The sequence below is a fragment of the Camelus bactrianus genome, chromosome X, assembly GCF_048773025.1.
Source record: "Camelus bactrianus isolate YW-2024 breed Bactrian camel chromosome X, ASM4877302v1, whole genome shotgun sequence".
NCBI classification, from domain to species: Eukaryota; Metazoa; Chordata; class Mammalia; order Artiodactyla; family Camelidae; genus Camelus; species Camelus bactrianus.
Window position 1 is genome coordinate 18,507,864 of NC_133575.1, and position 12,663 is coordinate 18,520,526.

A 12,663-nucleotide genomic window follows, 5' to 3' on the forward strand; every position below is an offset into this window, starting at 1 on the left:
AGCAGGACTGTTGGGCTATTAGGAACTAGTGACAAGAAAAATAGGATTACCTAGGGAAAAAAACCAGGCCTCCCAGGAGTTTTGCATGGTATCAGCTTCCCCTGAAGCACTTGGGCAACATGAGGGTGGAAGGGATTGGATGGATACCTGAGTGGAGACTAAAGGTGCTCTTAAGGAAGAGAGAAAGTAGGAGGGAGGAATGTTGGGTAGGCAACTAACACAATAACTCTTTTTTTCAGGTACATGCAGAGTTTTCTTGAACTTCTAGAATATGAAAATAAGAGCCCTGAGGATCCCCAGGTCTTGGATAAGTAAGTATGATACCAAACTTAGCTGAAAGTCAAAACAGCTAGGTTAAAAAATGTCTTGGTAAATGGAACTCACGCCATTCAGAACCAGGAAGTATAATTTAGACGAAAGCATTAGGTTCCTTAATGAGTAACAACTCAACATTGCAGTTTTTTTAAAATTTGAGTTAAGGATTTAACATAGTGCCAAGGTAACGATGACACTTCAGGTTATGATTTGTGATCTAATTCTTAATACTCCTCTTCCTGGTGAACTGGTGCAAGGGAACTCACTATCAATATCGCAGTGACTGTTCCACCTAGTGGTGGTTTTAAGAATGCACTGGCCTCTACGTATACAGGAATTTATCTGCTTAGTCCTTTACAAGTTGTTTTTCAATTTTCAATGCGATATTACATTTGAGCTCAGATAAACTGTAACGCTTTTATTTTGGAACAGAATCAAAGGGGGTGCTATTAATATAACAGTTATTCTGAATTCCTTGGCTGCAGTCAGGCACGAAGACGGCTAAATTCTCATGCTGATGGAAGATATTTCTGGTTTTTCATTTTCACTTAACTGGAAAACACTGACCCTAGCTCGGAGTGTGATTTCTTCTCCCCAAGAGAAATTAAGTAGCCTCTTCACATTACTTTCCTCCTCTTTCATGTACACATCAGCGAATGCTTTGGGCAGGCCTGTTGTGCAGAAGAATTTCTTCCTAAGTAGAAGCCTGGCTCACATAATTGTGACACCAAACACCTTACCTGAAAGTGTTCCAAAAAAAAAGAACTAAGAAATACCACGTTATGTAAGCGACCTGAGCTCAAGACATTTAACCTGGCTCTCTCAATTCACAGATAAGGAAACTGAGGTCCAGGATGTGAAGTGACTTCCCCGATATTGTAACAGTAGTTAAGAGCAGAGCTGGATCTGGAAATCATGTCTCCTCTCCCTGAGCACATTGTCGTTTACAGTGCGCCATGCTGCCAGACCTCTGGTTTGAGTCACAACTTGAGTTGTAAATTAAAATACAAAGAGGGGAATAAGTGCTAGTCTGTTATACACTTTGCTAGGTGTTTTGTTAATGGAGCTACAAAATGCGGCAGGGGAGGCACTGGACTAGAGTCCCAGCTATAGTGTTTTCCTTGTTAGAAGCCCCTGCTGTCATTTAAGGTTATCAGAGTTAATGAATCGAATCTCCAAAGCCATTAGCTAGTGACAGTTTGTTTGGCTGACATCCTCAAAATTAAGACTGGCCTCTCTAGCTTCAAATTAGGGGATATCGATTTGTGGAAGTCTCTGATATTAAATTTCTGTGGTGTGTTTCCCGGAGTCCTGTCTTGGTTTCTGGAACGGGTTATCAGTCAGATGCGACTTATGGACATGAGCCTGCTTCGAAAACTGCCAAGTGCTGGATCCAGGGTGTACACGATGGTGTTGATAATAGCTCTCGCTCAGTGAGTTTCAGTAGCTCACCCAGGCTCAGGAAGCTAGTTAGGCTACTTGGGGTTTTAGAAGCCTGGTGCTCGTGGGGAAGGAAGGAGCGAGGGGTTCTACTCATAGTAGCAGCCTTTTCTGTTCAGTGAGAGGTTTTAGAGTCACATGCAGGAAAGTCATTTAAGTAAAGTGAAAGCAGCTTAGAGGACGAGGAAGTTTATCGTAATGATAAAGTTTTAAAGAGCCCCAGAAGATCGGGGAAGTATTCTGAGAATTGAGCCACTGAGGCAAGTCTCCTCCCTTCACATAGAACTTGAGGCACTTCTCATCTATAATAAATTGTTTCACTTTAGTGATATTTAATCTGCAAATACGTTGGGAAGAGCATTATGTGAAGGGCAAATGGTCTGTTAGAAAATTTCTTGTGAAAAATTATGACCTTCTAATTACCCAGTTGATGTCTTCATCTTTGCTGTCTTTGTACATATGTATTTGTTACAGAAATATTTAATCATTGAGAAAAATAAGGCTATTCCAATAAGTCAAGTCACTCCAAATTTCCATTACCAGGGGACAACCACTGTTAACGTTTTCCTTCCATCCATACTTTCAGCTAGCCGTACATATTTTTATATGTGGAGAATATATGATAGATCATTATTAGTAGTTTCATAATGGTCCATCTGCAGACAAGTCGTGATTTGACCTCCTTTGGGTTTTAGAATAGTTTGTAGTTTTCTTGCTACTATAAACAGTGCTCTGAAGAACAGCCCTTAAATACAGCTGTTGGCCTTGTCCAGATATTTTCCTGGAATCAGTTCTTGGGAGTGGAGTGAGTTTCTCTGGGCTTTGATACATGCTGCTAAATTGCCCCTAGAAATGCATCAGTTACGCTCCCATGCTCTAGCTGACACTGGTTGTTCCTTGCCAGTCTCATAAGTGGAGGATAGTGTTGAGTTGTTTAAATTTGCTTTTCTTTTATTATTTTCAAGGGGGCGTTTGTATCTCCTCTGGAAAGTTTTCCGCTGATACCAAGCCTCTTGCCTAGTTTTCTGTTAGGGTGGTCGTCTTTTCCTTTACTATGAAAGTAACTCTTACGAATATATTTTCCCCAGTTTTCACTTCATTTTTTTAGTTTATAATGTGTGTCCCTGTAAAATTGCTAAAATCTTACATAATCCTATCATTTGGTTCTTCATGGTTTCTGCCTTTGGTTTTTTTTTTTTATCAAAGTATGCTCGGTTTACAATGTGTTAATTTTGCTGTACGGCATTCTGATTCAGTTATACATACATATAGATATCCCTTTTCATATTCTTTTTCATTTTAGGCTTTTACGAGGTATTGACTATATAGTTTCCTGTGCTGTACAGTAGGACCTTGTTGTTTACCTAATTTATATATAGTAGTGTGTATCTGCAAGTCCCAAACTGCCTTTGGTATTAAGCGTAGGGCAGCCTTCCTTACTCCAAGGTTATATATTTACTCACCTGAATTTCTTTTTTCTTTTCTATGATTTTACCCTTGTACATTTAAATCTTTTGACCCATTTTGAGGCATAAGGCTTAAAATTGGAGTGTGACTTAAATTGTTAGCCAGCTGTCCCAACCAATTTGTTTCCCTACTGACTTACATTGTTACTTTATCAATATGCTAAATTTTTACACACACATACTTAGTCACCCTGGGGCCTGGTTCCAGGCTTTTTATTTGGTTGCATTAACTTGTCTTTCTGTTCTTAGTTACCATTCTCAATATATTTTTCCCTCTGTACCTTTACAGTGATGTACTGGAAAACTTGAATAGGTTTGTCTTAATCACCTTTGTTCTATATACATTTCATCACTGTATTTTACTTTTGTGAGGAATTTATTTCAATATTTTACTCTTAAAAGTTTTGACATTATTTATTTATTCATGGAAGCTATTTCTCTGAGACTCCATAATAAATCCTTAAAGATTTTTGGGATTATCTTCCTGTTGTCAGAAAAAATATTAATATGTTCTGCAATTATGTATTCTGTAAACATTTATAGAGTCTGTATTAAATGTAATCACTTATCCAAAAGGTCAATGGATTCCTTAAAAGGTATTCGAGCATGTTTTTCTTTACTAGAACCTTCCACTTTTTGTATCTCTGAAGGAAGAGTTGCTATAGGAAGTTTCAAGCAAAAACTTGGGTAATACTGTGGCTTCTCATAAGTACTTACTTATAGCCTATAATGATAATGATGTCTCTGCCTATAAAAATACCAGTAGGTAAATAGTCCTGAAACAGAGCTGGGAAGTTTATGCATTAGCCCATGAGATAGAGACTGACCATTTTTTTGTTTCCTTTCCACACAGCTTTCTACAAGTTCTGATTAAAGTCAGAAATAGACACAATGATGTGGTTCCTACAATGGCACAAGGAGTGATTGAATACAAGGAGAAGTTTGGGTTTGATCCGTTCATTAGCAGTAACATCCAGTATTTTCTGGATCGGTTTTATACCAACCGCATCTCTTTCCGCATGCTTATTAACCAGCATAGTAAGTTGGGTTTTCCTGGTCCAGTTTTGAAAAGATAACCAGAGTGATTTCTCCCAAATGTTTTCCTGTTACTTCACTTTTAATTTACTGACATGAATTTTTGTCTGTAGAAATTTCATTTCTAGTTCTGTTTTTCCCAGGTGAGCTCTATCTATTAATCAGCTAATCATTAGAATTCTTCGTTGAAAGAAACCCTTGAAAGGCTTTTTAGATGCTCATATTAGAGACGGGACCACTGCCTGCCTTTTAAGCCTCTGCCATTATGTTCCTGATGGGGACGAGGGAATGGCATTAGTGGCAGCCTGGTGTTCATCTCTGAATACGTTGAATGTCTCTGAGAGTCCTTTCTAGTCTTTATCCGGAATGGTACATGTTTTCCTTTTTGGTTTTAAAAACATTGATACTAAGAATATTGAATTGTTATGTTGCCAATATGAGCAACTGATCTTTTATTTCACAGTGATTAGTGAAATCAGATTAATCAGGCTTGTCAAACCCTAATCCTGTGTTGAGACTTTTAGTCCACTCTCTGGGCTGATAAGCAGATAAGAAAAAATAACTACGGTTCTCTCCACAAAAACTTTTTGACTCATCTTCAGTGTGTCTCTTTGTCTGATTTAATAATTTTTATGAAAAAGCATCCAAGTGTCTAGAGTCTAATTCATCATCTTTGCCAAGTCAGAAAATGGACAGAGCATCTTTATTTTACTAATTTGGTTTATTTGGATAAACAAATGTTATGCAGCTATTAAATGTGGGTGTGTTCTAAATGTGTGTCTTTTAAAAATATAAATGTATGGCAATTTACAGTTATAGGAATAAAAAAAGAGCCCAAATACTATTTAACTAAACTACTTAGATAACTACAATTTCTTTTTGACCTAAATTTGTGTGTCTACATAAAGGTGTGCATGTTTTTAGATCATTGATTAAGCTTACCCACCTCTCGTGTTTCTTCCACATAATCATTTGGCGCTTTACATTTTGTCCTAATGCCCACGTTTGTTCTGTCATAATTAAAATCTCCCCTACTTTATTTAAGCATTCTTCTTTTGTGGCATCTAAGTTATTCCCATTTTTTTTAATTTAAAAATGGGTACACATATAAACATTTGAATAGGCACACATATAAACTTTTTTCTTTGGGGGCTCCTTTTGGCTTTTTTTCAGAAGTAAAATTTTACAAACCTTGCATATGATGAAAAAAGTTGAATGTACTTTTTAAAATGCTCACACAAATTTTGTTCATGTGTAGTACAGTGAAAAACCATCTCCACGTTGGAGGCATCTGCAGTGTTCGCAGTGAACACCCTTGGCAAGCCTAACTGTGCAGACTGCATTTTCTAAATATTTAGAGAATATTGGAACAAATGTCTGGAATCGTGCTGAGAAAGTGGGTAAACTTGGCTTAAGGATGAAAGGAAGTTTTTTTTCCATCCAAGCCACGTTGGGTCGAGGAGAGCGTGTTGGCTACCTGGCCCGTGTCACTGCTTTAGGACCTGCTTCCTGCACCTGGCAGGTCTCATGGGCACGTGCTTCCTCCTTCCTTGTCCGATAGTTGGTCACCCACCAGCTGGTTCTATTGCTTTAAGACACTGGGGATGCTAAAATGGTTTTCACAAAGAAGAGAATCTTTCCAAAACTTACCAGCCCCATGTTTCTCTCCTTGACCATCCTAGCCTACTGTTTTTTAATCCTCTCCCTTTTCTCTTGTGTTCCTTTAGCGCTTCTGTTTGGTGGTGACACTAACCCTGCGCATCCTAAACATATTGGAAGTATTGATCCCACCTGCAATGTGGCTGATGTTGTGAAAGGTAAGGAGGCCAATGAAACGTCAGCGATTGTAGTTCAAATGGGATTGTGGTTTCATTGAGGCAGCTTGGCTCTAAAGTTATATCGTGGAACTGTTTGCTGATTGGTCAGGCCACTCTGGGCCCAAGTCACTTGATCCAAATATGTTCAGGAAAAGATGCATAATTAGTAATGTACAAAAAGGGAGTGTCTACTTCATTAACTAGGGTTTTTTCTTGTAGTTCTCTCTGAGCAGTAAACATTTGTTAGCCTAAGTAAGATTCTAAGTTTCAATGGCCACCACTGTCTGAAAATTTCAGAGAATGCAACCCTTTGTTATAAAATTCAGCTGAATAGGGGAAGGATACAGCTCAGTGGTAGAGCAGCTGCTTAGTGCATGAGGTCCTGGACTCAGTCTCTAAGTACCTCGATTAAAAAATAAATAAACATATAAATTTAATTAATTAAATGTAATTTACCCCCCCAAAATCCATCAGTGTAAAATTCAGCTGAATTCGCATGTTTGTACGATGTATACATCTTTCTGACATGCACTCCAGGTTTTAGAATCTCTGTAGCAATTGGGCTTCCTGGGTTCACTGGACATGGATCTGGACACTGTTCCAGTAGCCTCAGGGTAGAACAGAGCCCTGGAGCCATATGTCCCTAGTACCCAGGCACTTGGAGTTTGAACAGAAGTTTCCTCATTGTTCGTTTAAGAGAAATGCTAGCTCCAGAAAGCCTTCCTGGTTGTAAGTGATCCACCAGGTTCCTGGACTGCTTCAGTTTTCTGCAGTATTATGGTGACTCTCTGCAGCTTCAGGACCCCAAGCTGTCCCCTTGCCTAGACAGTATCTCCTACCATGGCCCTCCTCTCCGTCCTTGAAACACACACCTTACCAGTTTTCAGGACCACAGGTCTCCCGATCTTCTTCAAGGATCTTTGTGGCTCTTACCTTTTCTGAACTGTGTAGCTAAGTGAATAGGAGGCAAAAGAGGGCCTTGTTTCCTTGGTAAAGCTCTCAAGCCTTCCTCAAGCAGAGTGATCTTTGCTGTTGGAGTTTAGGGGGCCAAGGGCAGGGGCCCAGCGTGTGCAGCCTCCCCAGTGGGGAAACAGACCAGATCTTCAGCCACTCAGGCTAAGGAAAATGTGTGCTATTTGGTTAACCTGGGCATCCCCCTGTGGTCTTAGCTCAGCCGAGGATTGTCAGGATTCCCCGGCCTCTGCTTAGGTAGAAAACATTGACTCAAGTTATTTCAGTTATAAGTGAATAGGCTCAGCCCCAGCTCCCTAAGAACCCTGGTGGTTTCTCTCTCATAAGATAACCCTGTGGTTGATCATGACCTCTGCAGGCCCCCAGTGGGGAAGGGAAGCAGGATCGGTCTTATCATAGCTCATATGTTCATTTGGCCCTCGCCCGATGGCTTTTATGATTCCAAAAACCTGGTTCAGATAGTTGACTGCCCTTAGAAAAAAAGGCACAAATTCACAAAGCAAAAGTGCATTGCAATATATTGCATGTGTGCCTTTTCTCTTCAACTGCAAGCAATTTGATGTCAGGGTTTGTGTCTTACACTTGTTTTGTGACTTGCATAGAACTTAGTATATGCTTGTGTAGATGGTCAATAAATATTCCTTGGCTTGATAAGTATTCTACCTTTTGATAATTTACTTTTTTAAAAAGCTTTATTAAGATACAAGTCACATACCGTGCAGTTCACCCATTTAAAGTGTACAATTCCATGGTTTCTAGTATATTCACAGAGTTTTGCAACCATTACCAAGATCCAATTTTAGTACATTCTCATCACCCCAAAAGGAAAACCTCATACTCATTAGTAGTCACTCCCCACTACCCCTCTCCCCAGCCCACAGCAACCACTAATCTGCTTTCTGTCTTTATAGATATTCCTAGTCTGGAGATTTCATATAAATGAAATCATACAGTACATGGTCTTTTGTGATTGGTTTCTTTCACTTAGCATAATATTTTCAAGGGTCATCCATGTTGTAGCACAAATCAGTAGTTCATTTCTTTTGATGGCCGAATAATATTCCATTGCATGGATAGATCACTTTTTGTTTATTTATTCATCAGCTGATGGACATATAGGTTAGCTCAGTGATCTCGGACATGTTACATAAACTCTTTGGGCCTCAGTTTCCTCGTCAGTAAAATGGTGCTCTTGGAAATTCACCTATATCATAATGTTAAGTGAGTTAATATATGTAGAGCTCTGGAAGCAGCGCCAGCACCCAGTAAGGGCTGTAGGTGGACAAGTCCATGAACAGTAGTCCTTGGGCATCACATGAGTCATTTGGCTTCTCATTTATACCATTGATTACATAATATGTTGGTACCTTTGCTTTTGTTTCTGGCATCAATTATAAAATATTTAAAAATATCGTTTATCGGGAGGGTACAGCTCAAGTGGTAGAGTGCATGCTTAGCATGCATGCGGTTCTGGGTTCAATCCCCAGTACCTTCTCTAAAAATAAACCTAATTACCTCCTCCTCAAAGATAAAATAATTAAATAGTACAGTAATAAATAAAATATTTTTTAAAACATCATTTAGGACATTTTTGAGACACTTGAATATTTGACATTCAAGAAATATTGTTCATTTTTTTAGGTGTAATATTGATATTGTGGTTATGTTCTTTTAAAGGCATCTTAGCTTCAAGTGAGGTATTTTGAAATACTACACGTGATATGAAATGGCATGTGGGTTTTGCTTCAGAGTTATCCAGAGGGAGGGCAGTGAAAAAGATTGGGCGTGTTGAGAACTGTTGAGGCTGGGGAGGTGTGCACAAGAATTCTTACACTGTGCTGTGTGCTTCCGTCTCCGCCCGCCATTCTGCAGAATAAAGTTGTAAAAACATAGTCCTTTTTATCATCTCACTGTTTCTTCACCAAAAATGTCTTTCCCTAAGTTTTAGAGAGATTTTAACCCTGAGTCAGTACCACCAGATAAGTAATGGGGATTGGCAGGCAGTTGTCAGTGCTCCTGGAGAGCAGAGGGGTGAAGCAGCACGATAGCGAGTCAGATGATGAGGGGAACCGGCCGCAGCCCAACTCTGCAGGTGAGCAGAATTCGTCGTTTGCAGCACTGACTGTCAGGACTGCTCTTACTAACCTTACTACATCCTGCCTGGTCTTGGTGTTATTCCTACTTCTGTGGGTCTCTCTACCTGGGGTGTAAATTCCTAAAGGGCTGAAATTACTCCCATCCACGCTTGCATCACTCCTCTCAGGGACAGAAGTTCTGAACCAGACACTAGCTGAAGATAATGTGCAAAGCAGTTGGATCAACATTAGAAAGAAAGAAACTACAAGTTTATGCCTGCAGTTTATGCCAACCTCATGGCCTCCTGCTCTCTTTGGTCTTTGTAGTCACGGTTTTGACACTGAGCCAGATCCCCCTGTCCACTCCCTCTTCCTGTGCTCACTCGCAGCTGTATCTTCAGGCTCTCTCCTGCCCCTGTGAGACCGCTATTTACTGTGAACCAAGTTGACTCCATCCTCTCATTTCATCATTTCTACAGCTTGTCTGGCACAGCCTGGATCCCTGGCGAAGCCATACCCAGTGAAAATCACTCACTGTGCCCCTCTGCCACTCGGAATGTCACTTCCCCCAACACACACACGGTGCGCACACTCCTACCCCCACACTCATGGGGCAAGGAGGAAGGACCACCATGCTCCTCGTTCTCCACTGTTTCTTTCAGACCATCTTTTTCACTTCTCAACAGCCTCTTCCCTTAAGTAAAACAATTGTGGAGGGCGGTTTTAGATTCTGGAAGTTCATCAACACATAAAGCAACTTCCACACCATCGACTTTTCTGCCACCTTCATTCCCTTCACAAATCATGGATCCTGCCCACAGCACACTGAGGACACTTGGCTTGCACATACTTTCTTGAATGCTCTGGTGCTTCTTCCACTTACTAAGGGTCACTCATTTGTCCTCAAACTGTTGGTATAAGTTATCCCACAGGTATATGTATAAATATACATAATTTATACATATATGTTATATAAACTGAAGAAATAGGAGTACAAAAAGGAGACTTACTTCCATAAAAATCAAGTTTGAATGCTTTGGAAAGACTTGATAGAAGTCTCTTAAAAATGTAATGAAATGACTGTGAACAAGACAACTATTAAGTGACAGGACAGCACTGAGTAAACCTCTTAAAAGGAATCTGCACTCAGATGGCTTGACAAGTGTTTTTAAATTTATTACCTTAAAGAAATAGGAATTGGAATTCACAGATGTATATGGTATTGTTTATCTAGGAAATACGACCTAGAACCCCAGGCCAATCCAAAGAAGAGGCTTTGGCCTTATTTGAAGATTGCTAGGGGAATAAATTGTATATTTAAAAGTGTATTTTAAGTTAATGTTACAAGTGTAGTCATATTTTATGGTTTCCCATTATCCAACTTTTTTGTCAATCATCCAATTCCTATTTCCGGTTTGGTCAGTTAAAAGTACTCATGCCATATTATCAAAGTAATCAAAAGTGCTCATTGAAGAAAATTTAGAAAATGTGGGAAAAGAGAGACGAGAATAAAAATCACTTGTTTTCATAACCCAGTGACATAACATTGTTTTACACATTTGAATTCATACCAACTTTACAGGTTGGTATGTGACTGTGAGTAACGTGAGTCTCTTTGTATGAAATCCATAGTGATTTGTCTATTTCCCCATCTCCAACACTAATGCCCATCATGCACCCCTTCCTGGCTGATCTGCTGTACTCCTCATCTCTATATTCAGTGGTTTTCCCGGCCAGGTGTAGATAACCTTTATTCCTCACTGGGGTATTGGTCTTAAATCGGTTACCTTTCCTACCACGGCAAAATTAGCTCAGCAGCCTAACAGGAAACCCAAAGGGCTCTTTCCTCCCTGTGGACTAAAGCAAATTTTAATAGTCAACTTTCTGTTTCATTCCCTGTGGACCCACTCTCAATTCTTGGAGTGTCTGGATACCCAAGCAGAAGCTCTTTGGGGCTCAAAATAAGACTGAGAAAGAACAAACGAGGCAGAGAACACCAGCAATCAGAAGGCTTGGAAATTCTTCCATGTCTTCTATCAAATGCTAGAGTCTCCATCCCCAAATGCCCCAGGGGCAACAGAGAGTCCCAAAGGGCCCAGGCATCACCAGCTCTTCTTCCGGATACTCCCGAGTGCTGTCAAGGAAAGGAAGAGACGCATGTCAGCTTCCTTCAACTCTTAGTGACGTCTTACTGCTCCCTTCCTTTTAAAGTAGTTGGTTATTTTCCACTGGTTTTTCACCTTCTCCTTGTACCTTCTGAGATTTCTCAGTTAATCTTCTCACTTGGCGCCTCTGTCTCTAGTATTTTTCCCCTTCCTTTTGTTTGAGGAAGCTTGATGTAGAGGGAGGAGGGGTTCTGAGTCGTAATGACAGCTCTGCTGTTGGTTTTCTCAGCTGTGCAAATCCTGCATGGCTTAAGCATAGTCAGATGTCCAGCCCGTGCCTGCCGGTGCATGCACACATGTGTGTTTTCCAGCCTTGGAAAGCCTCAATGAACTAACAGTGATTCCATACTTAGATCTCTTGAGACAGACTCCAGGGAACTTTTATGTAGAAGGGTAGGGACAATATTTTTATTTTTGACTAGACAGTTGTATAAATGTGTAAAAGTGGGGTGCATCCTGCATCATGTTAATTGAATGTGTGGAACACTGAAGCATGCCTCCTGGCTGCTTATTTAGCACATTAATATCTACCTTTACACATCTGCAAATTACAGCCTCGTGGTAGTGAGTGCTAGAATTAGTGTTGTAGAGCAGCTCTTATTATCCTCTGAGAAGTGCCTTCTGGCGTGACCCCTTTCCCTCCTTTCTTTGTAAGAAACCAGGAAATCAAATGGAAAATCCTGTGGTAAGATCATTTTGAAGGTACAAACTTAAATACTTGGTACAGAAGTCAGCTCTCACAGCGATGTTAGCTTACCTCTGTTGTTCCTAAATGCTATTATTGTTTAGTGTGATAGCATACGGGCGGTATCCTGAGAGCGTGTCATTATTCTGGTTCAGAAATAATGTCTTGTGCTCTCACTTTGGGCTCTTCAGGTCACAAGTAACAGAGACCTGTTCTCACTGGCTTGAAAGACAGATTTATTAAAAGAACCTGGTAGATCCCAGGGTAATCCAAGGGCAGGAAGCACTTTAGAGTCGGGCTATAGAAATTGGAACTGGGAAACAGAAGCAAGGAGTTTTTTCTGTGTGTGTCTTTAAGTGGGTTCGTCAAGCCTCCCTCTTGTCTGTAGACTGGCAGACTTTTGAGGCAGCTTGTTTAGGACAATGACGGGCACTCCAGGCCTTCTAGATCGTGATAATTTTCAATGTATCCTTTTGCCTTCTGCCCTGCCTGAGTGTCTCGATCCTGAATTCTCAAAAGATGAATTTAATTGGCTTTTTTGCCCACGACCACAGGTTTTAGGATTCCGGTCAGCCTGTAGGTTGGTTGCCGTTGCAGTAGATGTTCTGCCTCACTTTTCCAGTTGGCTGTGCTTTGGGGCGGGTAGGAGAGGGTCTAGTGGTAAGAAAGCCCCTGGGCTTCCCACTCAGAATG

General features: G+C 40.4%; 1 protein-coding gene across 3 annotated transcripts in view; it reads left to right on the forward strand.

Moving 5' to 3' along the window:
• Nucleotides 1–12,663, forward strand: part of PDK3 (pyruvate dehydrogenase kinase 3) — a 69,294-nt gene that overhangs the window by 23,762 nt on the left and 32,869 nt on the right. For all 3 annotated transcript variants that reach the window (XM_074359601.1, XM_010968486.3, XM_010968485.3), the window contains exons 3-5: nucleotides 240–311; nucleotides 4,075–4,259; nucleotides 5,984–6,073. In XM_074359601.1, coding sequence (XP_074215702.1) covers nucleotides 240–311; nucleotides 4,075–4,259; nucleotides 5,984–6,073 — 347 coding nt within the window. The remainder of the gene's footprint in view (nucleotides 1–239; nucleotides 312–4,074; nucleotides 4,260–5,983; nucleotides 6,074–12,663) is intronic.